Below are 18,170 nucleotides of genomic sequence, written 5' to 3' on the forward strand. Positions count from 1 at the left end.
TTTGTCTCGAAGGGCAAAGGTTGCTGGTTCAATCCCCGGTCAGGGCACATACAGGAACAGTTTGATGTTCCTCTCTCTCTTGCTTTCCCCCCCCCCCCTTCCTTTCTTACTGAAATCAATAAATAAAAATTTTAAAAATAATAAAAGTAAAAATCAGCAAACAATAGCATTATTAGAAATGGCACCATTTATTTTCTGCTTATAAATGTCTGTGTCAAGTAAGGATAAGTAAAAGATATAATGACAACTTTTAATTGAACTCACATTTTGTTCTGGGACTAATATTTGATTAGTTGTTGCCTTGTCAGGTTTGTCTGCTACATGTTCAAAGTATACATTGAAGAGAAGTATTTCTGTAGCTGAACTGTGCAGATTTTGAAGCTCTCATAATTAGCACTGTTTTTATCAGCTTGAGTTAAACTTGAATAGCAACATAATCTTAGCACTGAATCTCAAAAACCCACACATAGTCACAATTAAGTATGCTCAGACAAATAACACTTTTTATTTTTATTTTTATTTATTTATTTATTTATTTTTGTATTTTTCTGAAGCTGGAAATGGGGAGAGACAGTCAGACAGACTCCCGCATGTGCCCGACTGGGATCCACCCGGCACTCCCACCAGGGGCAACGCTCTGCCCACCAGGGGGCGATGCTCTGCCCACCAGGGGGCGTCGCTCTGCCAAGACCAGAGCCATTCTAGCGCCTGGGGCAGAGGCCAAGGAGCCATCCCCAGCGCCCGGGCTATCTTTGCTCCAATGGAGCCTTGGCTGCGGGAGGGGAAGAGAGAGACAGAGAGGAAGGAGGGGGGGGTGGAGAAGCAAATGGGCGCTCCTCCTATGTGCCCTGGCCGGGAATCGAACCCGGGTCCCCCGCACGCCAGGTCGACGCTCTACCACTGAGCCAACCGGCCAGGACCCAAATAACACTTTTTAAACTGCTGTGTAACTGTTTTCTGTTGTTTTAACTTTATTTTGGTGTCATCCTGACTCGAAGTTGCTCACCAGACTCTAATGAAAGGCTGTCTAGCTTATTGGAGAAGACTCGTGGCTCATATCCGGGCTCTGCTACTTCATTTTGTGTGACTTTGGACAAACTGCTTCTCTGCGTGTTAATTTCCTTACCTGCAAAATGGGGTGCCTCCTTCCTAGGGTCGTTGTGAAGACTTTAGGAAGCACCGTGACAGTATGCTTAGGAGTTTGCCTGGCGCAGAGCAGGCATTCAGAACAGCTCCCCTTGCCCCAGAGTAATAGTCAGTTTGGCTCCAAATGTTTATGGATATCACCCCTTCTTCCCAAGCTCTCTGCTGCAGCCTTTCCCCAGGTGCCTAACCCGTGCTTCTGCCTCTGACCTCACTCACTCACTCCCCTCTGGACTTGTCACCAGGGCACAGCGGAGTTTTCCTGTGCAGCTCCAGAGAGGAAATGTTTTAGGCTTGTGGGTTGCGCACTTTCTGTCACAGCCCCCCAACTCTGTTCACCGTTGCTGTTGTCAGCCAAAAGCAGCTGTAGACAGTACCTACACACAGATGGGTGTGCTGCGTGCTGGTGAGACTTCGTTTACAGAAACGGGCCGCAGGCCTGATGTAGACACAGGCCATGGTTTGCTGACCGCTGCTTGACTCTGCTCTCAGACTGCATTTGCCTCATCACAGCTCCGACTCTGTCATTCCCCTGTGCAGGTGACTGCCTGCTGGACACAAGATACAATTCAGATCCCTTATCATGCCATGCAGGTTCGTTCATGGTCTGCCCTGCCATCTTTCTGGCCTTCTCTCTGAATGCTCTTCCTGCCTGTACATCTGAACCCCAGGTTCCAGCTGCCGGCTCCTTGTCCACACTGTCTCTCACTTGCGTGCTTTACACATGCCGGTCCTTCTGCTGGGAAAGCCTTCGCTCTGCATTCTTTGTCTGCCTGGCTTTCCCTCGTTCTTCAAGGCTGCACTCATGGTTCCCCTTGTCTAGGAAGACTTTCCTGCCTGCCTCCAGTCCAGGTTCGGGGCCCCTTCCTCCAGATCTCTTCAATATCCTTTGCATATTTCTCTCCGCGGCCCTGTAAGCACTGGTTTACTAGGTTGACTTTGCTAAAAGCAGAGTTCTTTGATGACAGGAACTACATTTCTGTTCTGTGCACCCTAATACTGGAGTTCAGTCCCTGGTGCATAATCAGGACTCACAAGTTATGTGAATAAGCCTGACCAGTGGAGGTACAGTGGATAGAGCAATAGCCTGGGACACTGAGGTCCCAGGGTCGAAACCCCAAGGTCACCGGCTTCAGCACAGGGTTGCCAGCTTGTGCCTGGGATCTTCAATCTGACCCCAGTGGTTGCTGGCTTGAGCCCAAAGGTCGCTGGCTTGAGCCCAAGTCACTGGTTTGAAGTCCAGGGTCGCTGGCTTGAGCAGTGGGTCACTGGCTTGGCTGGAGCTCCCGGTCAAGGCACATATGAGAAAGCAATCAACAGCTAAGGTGCCACAATTATGAGTTGATGTTTCTCATTTACCTCTCTCCCTTCTGCCTCTTTTTAAAAACAAAAGAAGTTATGTGAATACATTTTAAAAACTTAGGAAATATTCTGAGATTCAGAAGAGATTGTATACAAGTAAAATTTTAATAATACAGCTCAGGAGCTGTTTGGTATTATCAAGAGCCTTTTGGGCGCACTGAAATTTTAAAATCTTAAAAAATAGTAAGATATATAATGAATGCTAAGTTGCCAGGAAATTAAAATAATGTAAAAAATTTATAAGAAGATTCTGAAGCAAAACATTTTTTTCTTGTGCGTAGTGGGTGGTCTTTTGTGTGTAGCTCAGGTATTTGCCTACAAACAGTTCTCCTTCTTCCAGTTCCTCGTCTCCTCATTTTGAAAGACATGGTCAGACGCCTGCAGGAGCTCCGCCACACTGAGCAGGTGCAGAGAGCCTATGCGCTGAACTGCGGGGAAGGCGCCACGGTCAGCTACGAGATCCAGATCCGCGTGCTGCGAGAGTTCGGGCTTGCCGACGCCGCTGCGGAGCTCTTGCAGGTGGGACGCTGCCGTGAGCGAGGCGTTTCCAGTAGGGAGCCTGGCTCATTGTGCTGGCAGGGCTGTGGACACCGGGCAGGGCTGTGCACACCGCGGGAGCTCGCGCAGCATGGGTCTTTCTCGTGGTCTGTTGCCTTTCAGCACCTCTAGCGCCCTAGCTAACGTGGAGAGGCAGCCTGGGGGGAGTGGGTTGAGCCCAGGATCTGGGGTGAGAACCGGCTTTGGGTCCTGGTCTGTTGCTCGCCAGCCAGTTCGTTGGAGCAGTTCCTGAACTGCCCTGAGCACCAGTTTCTGTATGTGTCACATGGATTTAGTGCAGCATTGTAAAGCAGATGGTATCTGCTGTGTACAGTAAACACATGAAGGGTGACTGCTAGGAGTTCTGGTGTGGGCGCCCGACAGAACTGAGAGGCGAGTTGGGGGCTCCTGGCCCCTGCTGCTCTCCTGCCCAGTTGTTCGCTAGATTTTAGGTTTTGGTCACTGTCATCCTTACAGGTCTTCCAAGTGTCCCTCTTTTTCCTCTCCCTCTTATTACAAGAAGTGTTTCACATAATGGTTTGTAAGGCCAGTAATCACGGCCACCATCACAGCCGCCTGGCCCGTGCAAGTTCACATTAGGTTTGGACAGACGGTAATGAAACAATGGAGCCAAGAACTGGTGGGCCATCATCTTTATCCTAACTTGCACCCGGCAGGCAAGTAATACACACAGTGGGAAACACTTCCCTTTCCATTCAGGGCTCCCAAAACCACTGACTTATTCAAGTTTTCTAGAATCAAAGGTTTCTACATCACCAGCCTTATTCACTTCTGTTCCCCATCTCCTTCTCCCTGTACAAACTCTGCACAAACTGGCTTCTCCTTCAGCACTCCACCATCTTGGCTGCTTCTCCTCTCCTCCACGTTGCCTTTCTCTGCTCTCCTCCCTAATGCCGATCTCAGGAACTGAGAGAGAGGGAGCAAGCTCCCGGTCTGCCCCATTTTATAGTGTAGAAATCAAAACCTTTAATCCAATATACAAACAAGGAAGTCTCTGATACAAAGTCACTTATCTGAGGCATAATGGGATTCCTCATGAGAGTGCACCACCCCCTATCATGCAACAGTCAAGGGTGTGGGGAAAAGCTTAGTCTTAAAACTAAGCCTTAGGCTATAACGACCCTGCCTGCTTACAGCCTGTCCCCCACACCCAATGCAAGCTGTAAGCGAGCAAACATATATATCATATTTACAAACTTAATTTGACCAACATGGTTCAAACTCTATAAGCACTGGAATCAAGAAATTAAAATTTTTTAACTAGCAGGAAACCTCATTTTGAATAATTATTTGGTACAAAATCAATGACCTTGGTTTTGCAGTGAAGATAGGATTTGTAAAGTACATACAGTAGTGCCCTCCTCCCTTTACCCACAAGGGGTACATTGCAACTCTCCCAGTGGGCACCTGAAACTGCGGCTAGCACCCAACGAACCCTGTGTGTGCTGTGTGTTTTCCTGAACCAGACATTGTTGTCATCAAGTTTAATTTATAAATTCGGCACAGTAAGAGATCAAAACAATAACTACTAATAAAATAAAGTAACTAGAACAGTATACAATACTGTAATACAAGTTATGTGAATGAGGTCTCTCCCAAAATACCTTCCTTCCTTCCTGCTGTACAGACAGCATGGACACGCTGGATCAAGGGCTGACTCTCGTGCCAGGCCGGACAGGGCGGGGTGGTGTGAGATTTCATCATTCTACTCAGGATCGCTCACAATTTAAAACATAAATTGTTTATTTCCAGAATTTTCCATGTAGTATTTCTGAACCGTGGTTGATCACAGGAAACTGAAACCACATAGAAAAGGGGACCGTTGTCGTCTGCTCACAGCCACTGAGTTGGAACCCAACATAAATTTAATTTCATCTGATCCAGTGGTTGTTTTCCTGCCTCAGACTCCAGCCCATTGAGCCTGAGTCTTCCAAAGGGAGCGCGCTCAGGCGCTCAGGACATGCACCTGGTGGCGCTGGACTCCCGTTACTGGCTGTGGTTTCTGTCCCTACAAAGGGAGTCTTCTGTTGTATTTATTTTTCTTACCTTCGCCATTCTATATTGTATCTTAATTTTATATCTTAAATTACACTGCTCACAAAAATTAGGAGGTCAGGGAACACGCAGATGCTCCAGTATTTTCAGCCTTTTGTACAGTGCATTTTCACCAATGAAGTAAAAGTTGGTTTTGCATCTCATTTGCATAATTGAACAACTTTCTTTGAATTGTCGTTTGCTTTTCTGATGTTAATAAAAAAAATTAAATGCTTCTTTTTTTATCGCTTCATATTCATTTTGAAATATCCCCTAATTTTTGTGAGCAGTATATATGGAAGTTTTATAAGTATTCCCTTATAATGTTTATTAAAATATTAATCCAGGCCCTGGCTGGTTGGCTCAGTGGTAGAGCGTTGGCCTGGCGTGCGGGAGTCCCGGGTTCGATTCCCAGTCAGGGCACACAGGAGAGGCGCCCATCTGCTTCTCCACTCCTCCCCCTCTCCTCCCTCTCTGTCTCTCTCTTCCTCTCCCGGAGCCAAGGCTCCATTGGAGCAAAAAGATGACCCGGGCGCTGGGGATGGCTCCTTGGCCTCTGCCCCAGGCGCTAGAGTGGCTCTGGTCGTGACAGAGCGACGCCCTGGATGGGCAGAGTGTCGCCCCCTGGTGGGCGTGCCGGGTGGATCCCGGTCGGGCGCATGCGGGAGTCTGTCTGACTGCCTCCCCGTTTCCAGCTTCAGAAAAAGAAAAAAGAAAAAAAATATTAATCCAGCTTAGTTTTGTATAACAGGAAAGGAGTAATTTGTAGTTTTTATCTCAGAGAGTTCAGCTGTGTCGTCAGAAAGTTCTAGCAGAGTCCTTACCTGTGCCTTCTCTTCCTTTGGTGTTTATTGGTGATTTTATTTTCTTAGCACAGACATACTTGAATTAGGTTTCTTTCCTGTCTTCCAGAATTGCACACGCTTGCTGGAGCAGTCAGTTAAGCGTCCTTCTTGGTAGCTGTATGTAGGCTGTAGAGGCTACGCTCTCTCTCCTTCTGTACTATTATTAAAGTAAATTCTCCTTGGAAGCTTCTGGCCTAGAAAAATATGTTATGCCTTTTATTCTTGCTGAATGTGGTTTTCTTAGGTCCTCACTTAACTCTCTCAGCCAGTGGATTTTCATCCATGAAATCTGCTAATCTCTTTTTTTTTACCTTTTTAATCTTTCTTAGAATCCTCACAAGTTCTTTCCTGATGAACGTTTTGGGGATGAAAGTCCGCTCTTGACAATGAGACAGTCTGGGAGATGCCGTGTTAACAGTACCCCCACTGCAGAAACCATGTTTACAGATCTGGACTCTTTTGTGGCCTTCCATCCGCCCCTGCCCCCTCCGCCACCGCCGTACCACCCTCCCGCGACCCCCATCCACAACCAGCTCAAAGCCGGCTGGAAGCACAGACCGCCCAGTCAGCACCCTTCCCGCTCGTTCTCGTACCCCTGTAACCATTCCCTCTTTCACTCCAGAACGGCTCCCAAAGCCGGCCCCCCTCCCGTCTATCTGCCAGGTGTCAAAGCCCCGGCACCTGACTGCACCAACACCACAGGGCTGGGCAGGCAGACGGTCGCTGCCGCCGCTGCCACCGCTGTCTCAGCAGCAGTAGCGCCCGAGAAGCAACTGGTAAGTTAGCATGCCAGGAATTTACCTAAAATAAGTTTGTGGGATATGAGAATTCCCCTGGCCCCAGGAGCCAGGGTCTCAGCAGTGCCCAGGAGTGTTCTTGACAAGCTGAAAGTGTAGCTGCGTGGCATGGGAAAGAGAGAGCGAAGTGTAGGTGCGCGTGGGAAGGCCAAGAGGAGAGGCTGCCGGTGTGGCTGGTGGGCGTGGTGGGGACCCGCCTTACCTTTGTTTTCCTTCAGGAAAGGGTGGGGAATGGGCGACAGGGTGACCCCAATGGCTGTTCTCAGCCTCAGTGCTAGTCAAGCTCAGGCCTAGAACCTGTCCCCACTTCTGTTCCACCATATGCTTTCATGGGGCAGGAGACCTCCCTCTGGGACAGTGTGGCAGGCTTCCCACTAAGAAAGGTAGTCTTCGTGCTGGTCCTTGCCTCTAGCAAGCTGTTTATCCGAACCCTCATCTGGGAGCTGTAGTAGCTAGCAGTAGTGGTTAGTAAATTAAGCAAGAATTCTTTGCTTGATTTTACACTTTAGTGGTTGAAATTGTTTTATATAATATTGATACATTAAAAAACAAGCAATAATACATTTTAAGTCTTCCTGCTCGGTCACACACTGCCAGTAGTGTTGAATAGAGAGCAAAGACACATACACTGTATTAGTTCAGGCAGTCTTCACTAAAAGGGGACCTTTTGGAATCCAGGGACCTGGTGTACCTAGTGTATACCTTGGGTCAATTGTGAAGGTCCTTCCCTTCTACTCTTCTGCTCGCCCCCCCTGCAGTGTCCCCCAACCCCCTCCCCCCAAAAAGGAAGTAACAAGAAAAGTCTGTAGTGTTTGGTAAACCAAATTCCCATCCTACTGGCCTGGCTGTCAGTTCTACAACTACAAAAGTTCTACTACTTTATATTACATAAAATGCCTCTTAAAAGTAGTTGATTTGGATGTTTATTACATCCAAATCAATTATTAATAATCAATTATTAATAATAATGAAAAATTGGAAGCAGCCTTAAATGTCTGACAGTAGGAGAATGGTTAAGTAAGTCATTGATACAGTAGAATATCATGCAGTAATTTAAATAGTAATCTCAAAGAAAATTTGGTGACAGTTGTATATACACTAAATTTTGTGAAAATGTATATATGTGCAAAGAAAAAAAGGTGAGAGACATACTACAAAATGCCAACAAGTGGTTATCTTAGGGAAGGTTAGAGTTATTATTTTTGGCCTTTAGTTGTCTGTATTTTTATCATTCTTAAAAAGAAGCATGTGTTAGTTTTCTATTGAGGAAACAAAATCAGGAAACATCATTTCACAAAGAAGGGGTCCCGGGCCGTTTCAACCCTGCCTGCCCCTCCTTGTTTCTGTTTGCAGTGCACACAGCCCGTGCTGAACGATGTGATGCCGGATATCGCCATGGGGGTCTCCACACTGTCACTCAAGGACAGGAGGCTTCCAGAACTTGCTGTGGACACAGAATTGAGCCAGCCAGTTCCTGAAGTTGGACCAGGGCCTCCCCAGCACCTCTCGTGTGTCCCACAGAGGCACACCCACACCTCTCGGAAGAAACACACACTAGAGCAAAAAACAGATGCTCGAGAAAATCCACAGGAGTACCCGGATTTCTACGACTTCTCAAATGCTGCTTGCAGGCCTCCTCCTCCAGCTCCGGGCAGAAGCACCCCTCCCCCTTCGCAAGGTGGATATTTCGGTCCCGATTTGTACAGCCACAACAAGGCTTCACCAAGTGGCCTAAAGTCAGCCTGCCTCCCTGGCCAGACCCCTCCCGAAATGCAGGAAGAAGCTAGGAGAGACTCTCCCCTTTCCTCTGACGGGCATCTGCACAAACAGAAGAGCGAGCCCACACGCCTGGATGTCCTGGAACAGCCGACCCCGGGGTCAGACTTCCCCCCGGCAGCCCCTGGAAGTGCGGGCAGTGGGCAGGCGCCCGCCAGGGGCCGGACAGCGGTAGAGACTGACTTGACTTTTGGGCTGACTCCTAGCAGACCTGCACATTCTGCGTGTGGCTCGGAAGGCCCAGAAGAGCGGTCCAGTAGGAGACTAGCGGACAGCGAGGCCCTGGGCCGTGCAGCTCAGCGCAGTACGGACCTGGAAAGGGAGGATTCCGTGAGCAGAGGAAGGAGGTCCCCGAGCAAGCCGGACTTCCTCTACAAAAAGTCTGCCCTCTGAGGGCAGCCTGAGTCGCCTGTGCCTGAGAAGTGAACCACCCCGATACGATGTAACCCAACAACTTAGAGACCAGTTTACTGATGCCAGCCGGTAACTCAGTTTCCCGTTCTGTCACTCTGCTTTTGTACATATGTGTTTATTAGACGTGGCATGCTAAGAGGGTTCTTTTGAATGCTGCATCTGTCTGTTTTGTGTTTGAACAATTGTGTGGGGAAGCATTTTTAAGAGCAAGCAAGCTGGCACTTTTTTTCTCTTTAGAAATGATGGGATTTTTTTGCACTTGGACATTTCCTTTATCTGTATTGATTTTATATCAGTATGTTAAACTTTATTGCCACATTTAAAGGACTGTATTTTCATACTTTTTGCATTTTACTGTCCATCTACCAGTTCCCACGTGCAGCAGATTGCACACTGAGATGTATTTTCTTATGAAATAGTTCTGTGTTTATTTTTTAATTGTAGAAATTCCAAAGAACAGCACATCAAAAGCTCCTCTCTTTTCAATAATTACTTTGGTTCAGAAATCTTCCTCCTGCTCAGTCTATAGAAACCTGTTGTCGTTCTTTTTGAAGAAGTCTTGGAAGCTGGCCTCTGTCCCTCCTTGGGCGTCCCGTCAGGACCCTGGGGTTCTCTGCTTCAGCAGGGAACTGGCGAGGGAAAGCCTTCTGTCCCGGCTGCGAGGCTGTCGCCGTGCTCACAGTGTGGACGCTGTCAGAACCACTGTGAACTCTAGTGGTGTGGATCAGGGGGTCACGGGCCGAGAGCTTTAGAGGCCAGCTCCCGCGGACTCGGAACGCCGTGGAGATGGCGAGGGACTTCGGGCTGCACCGCGGGTTCCAGTCTGAGCGCCACCGCTGGCCCCAGAAGTGGGGGGACGCCTGCTGCCTTCGGTCGTCTTGCTCTCTGTAGGAAACAAATCACTCAAGGGCTTCAGTCCTACGGACGTCATTTGGTGTTTGTAAGCCTCTGTTTTCTTTTAAATGTTTTTTAAAGTGTGTCTGGATTTCATGTCCTATAAAAAGTTGTATAATGCATAATGCTTCGTCACCAAAAGAGAAAAACCGTTTCTTTTCAGTGAAACACTACATGTCCTACTTGAACTCCACTAGGGATGCTGGTTTGGGATTTTACTGAACCACTGAGCACATGGGGTCTTCTAAGATCCTCTCCCTTGGAAGGGCAATGTGTGAGCTAAGGACTTTCTTTCTTACTCTCCAGTGTAAATAGATTAGTATTTGAGTTTTTAAAGCACTTCAGCATTATTTGAGCTTTTACTTTGTATTTTTACAGACACACATACAGCCGTAGCACTTAGAAGAAAAGAGACTCTGCACATTCCCTCATGTGAAGGATGTTTGGGAGCCTCTTTTATGTGTATGTGTGTATGTATATGTGTATATATATATATATATATATATATATAAAACTGAATCGCTGACACTCACTCTAAAACTATGCAGGGCTAGGGAGCCTTTCCAAGCTACCATATAAATGAATTACGGGCACTTTTAAGTCACTAGGTTTCTATTGGGTGTCAACAACTCTGATTTCTCCTGAAACTGTAGATTCTCTCACGGTCTTTTGCTACTTTACCCTGTGGATATACACTCAGGAATAATCTGACATTTTTAAAATCCTAACAGTAGATCGTCTCAAAGATGGGAAACACACCAGTCTGTCTGTGTACACCGGCCGGCATGCTTCGGCCTCATTCTGTTGCCCAACTTGGCGCTGCCAGTGCGCCAGTCCCATTGGGGACACTAGTCCCGAGCGCCAGCATTAGCGCCAACCTTCGCCAGGGCGCCTGTGCATTGCCCCGGACTATCCCTTCCGTAAACATAGAAAATACGGGACTGAGTGTTCTTATTTTTAGGATGTTTGACTCTTGATAATAGATGACGGTGTCTTTTGAAGCCAATTTCAGTCTGTCTCTCAGAATCAAAAACTATTATTTCTGTTATCTTCCTTAATGTGTGTTTATAGACCTGTGTGGACATGAATTATTTTGATGTAGTTTTAAATGTCTATTCTGAATTCAGACTGTACTATGCTGGTACTGCAAATAGAGTGAGATTTCATTTGGGTGGAAAATAACTTTTCACCTTGTTTTTCAAAAAAATTAGGCATGAGCTATTGATGCCTCACATTCATCTTTCCGACAAGTTATTAAATACTCTTTATAGTCCCAAACCATAATTATAAAAATAAGTGGCCACTGTTTGTAGTTTAATTTATGAAGTTTGCTTTTAATAATTGAGTAGCTTCCCTGCCTAACTACATGTATGAAGAGAAACTTGCTTTGACCCCTGGGACTGTGGCCGATGTGACTTACAGAAGGTCAACACTTGGTTGTGTGTGTTCCGACAGGGGTCAGTGGACTTCCATTGTCTCTTGTGAAGTGTGGTCCGTAGGGTAGGTTGAGTAGCTCTGTGCCTCTGGCTTTTGAACCCATATATCCAATCTTTTCTAATGCTTACTAAGTGTTAAAATCTTTTAATGCTGTACTAAGATAAATGTGAAGTCTGAGTAGGATTACTCTCAGAAAGAAAAAAAAGTATAATATAAAATTTGGCCACGGGACCTGGCATTTTACTTAGTGTAGACATTTCATGCGAACCAAATCTCAGAGTACCAGATCTTATCTCGAGGCCCTGGATGTGACAATCAGGCCGCCAGACAATCGCCACCTTGGGTGCCCGCCTTGTTGAGGTTCGACAACTCGTGTTGATCCTGGATCAGAAAGAGAAGATTGACGTGTCTTCGAGATGCTGTTGGTCTTCTTATATTTTTCTCTTAGCTTTGTGATTTTGATGAATAGTTTAAGTTCAGTCATCTCTGCGACTACTCAAAGAAAAAGCAGTGTAAGCGGCCGCAGTGATTCCTGAAAAACGGTTGTTGGCATTTCCCACACACCACACGCTCTCTCACGTGCCCCTCAGCGTTTTCTGGGCACAGGTCCCTGCGCCTAAGCTCTCCTGACATTTTGAAAACCAGTTAGATTTTAAGGATTTTTAACGAAGTCCTTTTACTTTGATCTTTTTATAAAACTCTCTGAAACCTTACCTAATTCTCGTTTTTGCTTCTCAAAAACTGTGTTTATTACAATTGCTATCTTTTATTGGGTTTTCTTTTGATTTGTTGTTTCAGTTTTGGCAATGCGCAGTACTTGTCCCTCGGAATGAAGGTGATGACACAGTGTTCAGGGATCGCATGTAGGGCAGCAGGGCCTGCGTGATCTCTAGAGAAGGGTTCGTGTTTCATCTGCCTTTTAGGGGGAAATGTGTTTCATGAAACACTTGTAAGATACTTGTTTTGCAATTCTAAGGCATTCATATTTTTATTTTAGGACTAAACTCAAAGGGAAATGTTTATTTGACTTTTTAAAAATTATTTGACTTTCAACTCTGTTGAAAGTTACTATTAAAGCAGTAGTGCTGGGTGCTATTCCCGATTCTGCAATGGTTTACTTTGTCTACTAAGTAATTTAGATTCAAACCTCATTACAGATAACCTTTCTGAGTTGCCATCACACGCTAAAAGGTATTTTATTTTACTATTTTCCATTAACACTGTTGTATGAACAACATTTTTGAATGTTCAGTTGTCTCTTTGTCCAATAAATTGTAATAGCTGTTTTGTAATTGTGTATTGGCAAATCTTTTGATTTTTTTTTTCCTCTAGAAAACCCTCAGACTGTGTCAATCTTCCATATTCTGAATATTATGATGCTGTGGCCGTTTCTATAGAAAGATTCCTTGCAGTTGTGTGTCTTGAAAATAACCTCTGTGTTTGTGTGTTTACGTGGGTCCTAAGAAATGAGGTGAGCTCTGGGAGCTCATCATGGACTCACACGTGAGGTCCACGCTGGAGGTCTGGAATCCTGCTCTCAGGTGGGGTGTCTGGGGGGGGGGGGGGTTCCTGAGCTCACTTGCTGTCTGTGTGCCGCATCTAGACTTCAGAGAGGTGGCTGGCGCTCCTGCAACACTGCATTTCTTGTGGTTGTGCTGTTACTGGTATAAAGTCAAGTGCCTTCAATGCTAAAGGCTCAGAAATTTTTTCTTAAACTGATTTCATGTCCTATGCAAGTGTTTTCTACAACCTGCATAACCAGTACTTTGTAAAACTTGTTTACGCTTCAATTGTACATAGTGTTTTTTAAGGAAATATATAGTATTTTTATTTAGGTACCTCCAAACTTGAATTTGTCTGTGTGAAGCATTGTAAAACGATACATTTCTCTTTTGAGTATCATTACAGTTGTACAAAGGTTTTCACTGGTTCTATTTTTCTACTGTTACTGATAAGCATGTAACACTGACTTTATCCTACATATAGTTGGCATTTCAAATAAATGGCTTGTATAGAACCTGCTGAGTTGGATACAGTCTGTTTTAACGGTGTGGCCCGCAGTCCTCAATTCCAGAAGCGCTTGAACCTCTCCCTCTAGGGTAGAAGCATGTTTTCTACGAGAACTTCCCTTGTTTCTAAGATTTCAGTTATTCAGAGGTTTTTAAAAATTATTGTGGAAATGTTTTCATCTGAATCAAGGTCATTATATTTCCTTTATTATTGGGCATTTCTGAGAGATTTCATTGTACAAATTTGAGCAAAAAGTACCTGTACGGGGCGGGGAGGGGGTGGTCCCCAGAAAGGGAAATAGTCATGATAGAGTCTAAGTTTCTGAAAAAACATGCAAAATAGAAAGTTCTTTAATTTCCCTTTATTAGTTGCTGTAAAATAGCCACTATTTAAATTTATTTTAATCATTTCACTAGTGAGTTCCACCCTAGCATTTTACCCTTCCTGCCTCACTAAAGTAATTCTTTATATTCTGTAACCATCTTAAATTTAACTGTGGAGTATCAAAATAAAGATAAAATCTAAGGTTTTTTGTGAGTGTCTTAAAAATCTAAAGAAAGTTGAATAAGTCAACTCCATGTCTTGTCTTGTGGGTTATCACCAGAAAAATTAGTTTGGGCTAGCTTCCCTGGCCACTGGAGGCCTGTTTCTCCTCAGTGCATTAAGGAATACTTGAGTCCAGTCTTCCCAGAGCTGGAATCTGGAGCAGAAAAGCAGACAGGATACCTATTCTCAGAAACTTTAAAGTGTGGCCAGAAATTACTCTTGTTCTAGAAATCATCAGAATAGTAGATGCAGTAGAATTAGTACGGCTGAGGGGTAGCCTGGCTTGCATGGTCCAGGAGAGAAAAAGAGGAGAAATATGTTGGATTCAGTGCTGAGCACTTTTTATTTCTTTAATTGGTGAAGAAATAAAATAGGTACTATTTTCTTCAGTCCTTCATGAATTACATACTATTTTTAGTGCCATTTTACAAATAAGGAAATGGAAACACAGAGAGAGCGAGTAACTTGTCCAAGGTCAGGCAGCTAATTAGCTGGCCAAGCGTAGGCTCCAACCCTGAAAGGCTGGTGGCCTGGGCAGGGGGAACACGATGCAGGGGTGGAGGGAGGTACAATCATAGCGTTCATTTGTTCTGCAAACATTCATTCATCAGATAAGCAACTTGTACCTGCCAGACACTGCTCGGTCCTGAGGTGACAGTAATGAACAAGACAGTCACAGTCCCACCCATAACAATTTTAGGGTCTCAAGGAAGAATAGCCATTGAATAATCACAAAGGTAAGGCTGGTCCTAGTATTGGGAAGACTTCAAAATACAAGTGAAGGCAGTCAGGATCACAAGACAAGGAGGAGAGATTCCGGGGAGGACTTCCAGGAAGAGGCCGAGCCCGAGACAGGTAGGACTGAGCACTGGGGAAAGAGCTTCGTGGGGTCAGAGGGGGGTTCAGGCCCACCTTACCTGGCCTCATAAGACACTTGATCCTAACAACAGGAAGCTGCTTCTGGGTCTTAAGCAGGGGCATAATGTAATCTGATTTGCATGGCCTGTGTGGTTAGATTGAAGGGCAGCGGGAGTGGATCAGGCAGGATGTTGGCGGGTCTCCAGGGCAGAGCCCGAATAGCTTAGAAAACCTGAGAATGATTTCAAATATGAATGTAATTCGGGCGTAATCTCTATAGGACTTGGTGGTTAGGTGTGGGGAGAGCAAGAGGCATCTGATTCGGGGGAAAGAAAGAGCTTGAGTTTGATGTTGGTCTCCGTTCCTGGCCTCGCTTCAGGGAGACTGAGCTGTTTCTTGGAAGGTTTAGAAAAACTCTCCCTGGAGTGGTTAAGAAGCTGGAAGGGGGCCCTGGCGGGTTGGCTCAGCGGTAGAGCGTCGGCCTGGTGTGCGGGGGACCCGGGTTCAATTCCCGGCCAGGGCACATAGGAGACGCGCCCATTTGCTTCTCCACACCCCCCCTCCTTCCTCTCTGTCTCTCTCTTCCCCTCCCGCAGCCGAGGCTCCATTGGAGCAAGGATGGCCCGGGTGCTGGGGATGGCTCCTTGGCCTCTGCCCTAGGCGCTAGAGTGGCTCTGGTCGCGGCAGGACGACCCCCTGGAGGGGCAGAGCATCGCCCCCTGGTGGGCGGAGCGTCGCCCCTGGTGGGCGTGCCGGGCGGATCCCGGTCGGGCACATGCGGGAGTCTGTCTGACTGTCTCCCTGTTTGCAGCTTCAGAAAAATACAAAAAAAAAAAAAAAAGGCTGGAAGGGGGTCCAATTCTGTCATTTATGTCAAAGTTAATTTACCAAACAAGAATCCGAGAGAAAAGTCAATCAATGTCCCTTTTTCCCAGGGACAAGATACGACATCCTTTCATTTGGCCTCCTCTCTCATCTTTGCCCTGAGATTATCAACTGCTCACAGGTGCCCCGCTCCCACGGGGCTGGACTGGTGGAAAGGAGCAGGGAGGCCCTGGGACCCGGCGGGTGTGCATCTGACCCGAGTCACCACCGATTAGCTGTGCAACCTCAGCTTCCCAGACCCTCAGTTGCGACATCTACAAATAGGAATGGGCGATAATATTCTTAGGGTCATTGTGGGCGGACAAAAGGAGATCGTGTACACAGATGCTTCCAGCCCATGGCTGCTCAGCAGACCTTTCGTGTATTTAACAAAAGGTGGAGTGGCCATCATGTGACAGCATTAGGCCATGTGACAGCACTTTAGGAATGAGCTGGAAAGAGTCCCTGACCTCACAGAATTCATGGTTTAGTGGGGAGGACCGATAGTAAGCAAACTCACAAATACTGACCTATGCAATTACAAAGTGAAATGGTTTGAGAATGAGCCACAGCACAATGTCTCAGGTCTTTGTATCCATCACTGAGAGAGAGGTCATGAGGGGAGGGGGGCCAGGCGGGAAAGAGTGAGACTCAGTCCACTCAACAGGCAAGTAGACCAAGAAGAGAACATGGGGAGCGAAGTCTGAGTTGACCGCAGTTTTGTAAACTGGGGAGAAGGTGCCTCTACCCTTCCAAAGCAGCTCTTGATCCCAGCTGCTCTTCTGTACTTTTGCTCCACCTGCTAACCCAGGTGAGCTGCCCTGAGGGAGCTGAGACACTCATTCCCCCATACGTGGGTGCTGCGACCCTGACATGGTCGCCCCTCCGCGTGTCTGTCGCAGCCGGCCTCTTACACTGAGAACAGTGTGGGTGCACCTGGGGCAGGAGAGAATGTGACAGTAGAGCATAGGGCCCTGTTCAGCTCAGGCCTGGGGCACTCAGGATCTATCAGACCCCAGCAAGGGGCCGACTCTACTCCACCAAACCTGCTTGGGGTGGAGTGAGACTTAACAAATGGGCTGGTTGTTGTGATGGTTAATTGTGTGTGTCAGGTTCACTGAGCAGTGGGGCGCCGAGATAGATATTTGGCTAAACATGATTCTGGAAGTGTCTGTGCGAGTGTTTCTGGATGAAACTGCCATCTGTGCGTGTGGACGGAGTCAAGCACGTTGCGCTCCCCGATGTGGTGGGCGCCATCCAGCCCGTGGAGACCCGAACAGAACAGAAGGGCCGAGGGGGGATTCTGTCGGGGCTGGCACTCTGGTGTCCTTCCTGCTCTGGGACAGCCTTCCATCAGGGCCCCTGGCTCCTGCGGCTTTGGGCTGGGACTGAAAGTGTACCTTGTCTTCCTGGGGTTCAGCTTGCAGAGGGCAGGTATTTGTATTCCTGTCTCCCGTTGGTTCTGTCTCTCTAGAGCAGCGGTTCTCAACCTGTGGGTCGCGACCCCGGCGGGGGTCGAACGACCAAAACACAGGGGTCGCCTAAAGCCATCGGAAATACATACATTTTTAAATAAATACATACATTTTTAAATAAATACATACATTTTTAAATAAATACATACATTTTTAAATAAAATATGTATTTCCGATGGCTTTAGGTGACCCCTGTGTTTTGGTCGTTCGACCCCCGCCGGGGTCGCGACCCACAGGTTGAGAACCGCTGCTCTAGAGAACCCTAATGCAGATAGAACTTTTTGGGTTAGCTCATGGAACTATAGGTCAGCTGCAGCTAGGAGCCGGGAGGCCTGAGGCAGGGGCCAGGCAGGGAAGCCGGAGAGTGGGAAGCGGGTGGGGGAACAGCACGGCCGCAGGCCCCATGCAGGTGGACAGATGGCTGAGAAGTCCAGGTGGGTCTCCGGGGTGGGGAGACAGGGCAAAGCTGCTCAGCCAGTGGTAGAGAGCAGCACGAACAGCCCCTCCTGCCCCAGGAAACACTGGGAGAGGTCCAGCGCGAAGATGTGGATGGGAGGCCAAAGGAAAAGTCCGGAAGTGTCTAGTCTTTTCCATTGGGCGACACCAAGCCTGGGAGAAGAGAGCCTGGAGGAATGAGCTGGCACTGAAAGTGTTAGACACACGGGCTGTAGAACTGTGGACGTGTCCTCCGCTAAGGAAATGTCTGCTGGTAGCACAGGCTTCAGGAAGGCTCAACCCAGCGGCCTGTGCTGAACCACTGAAGACCTGGCCGCCCCCTTCCTCCCTGCCTGACCAGGTGCTGGCCGCCTCCTAAGCCTGGTGCCCCACAGCTGGGAGAGGGACGTGGCCCGTGCCCCTCAAACGTGGCAGGGAAGTGGGGGGACAGAGAGCTACATGAAAATCAGGGCACCGCCACTGGGAGCATGGGGACAGAGAAGTCAAGCAGCCCAGACCAGCACAAATGCCCCGTGAGGACCAGCTGTGGGGGAACTCCGCTTTGAGAGGCTGGGCCAACCACAGGCCCCTCCCACTCTGGGAGTGCTGTGACTTCAGTGTGAAGCACACACTTATCTCATGCCTAGCAGTCAGGACCAGTGAGGTGCCAGTATGACTTCGGGCCAGTGCCCACTGCCCCCTCAGCCCAAGGCCTGTCTGAC

The 18,170-nt window shown here is 47.4% G+C and overlaps 1 protein-coding gene across 2 annotated transcripts in view; it reads left to right on the top strand.

The window, feature by feature from the left end:
* The window catches only part of BTBD7 (BTB domain containing 7), a 72,733-nt gene extending 58,996 nt beyond the window's left edge, over nt 1–13,737 (top strand). For both annotated transcript variants that reach the window (XM_066344677.1, XM_066344678.1), the window contains exons 9-11: nt 2,846–3,024; nt 6,272–6,718; nt 8,093–13,737. In XM_066344677.1, coding sequence (XP_066200774.1) covers nt 2,846–3,024; nt 6,272–6,718; nt 8,093–8,908 — 1,442 coding nt within the window. In that variant the 3' untranslated portion in view covers nt 8,909–13,737. The remainder of the gene's footprint in view (nt 1–2,845; nt 3,025–6,271; nt 6,719–8,092) is intronic.
* The last annotated feature ends 4,433 nt before the right edge of the window (nt 13,738–18,170 follow it).

This window comes from Saccopteryx leptura, chromosome 6 (genome assembly GCF_036850995.1).
Source record: "Saccopteryx leptura isolate mSacLep1 chromosome 6, mSacLep1_pri_phased_curated, whole genome shotgun sequence".
Taxonomy (NCBI): domain Eukaryota; kingdom Metazoa; phylum Chordata; class Mammalia; order Chiroptera; family Emballonuridae; genus Saccopteryx; species Saccopteryx leptura.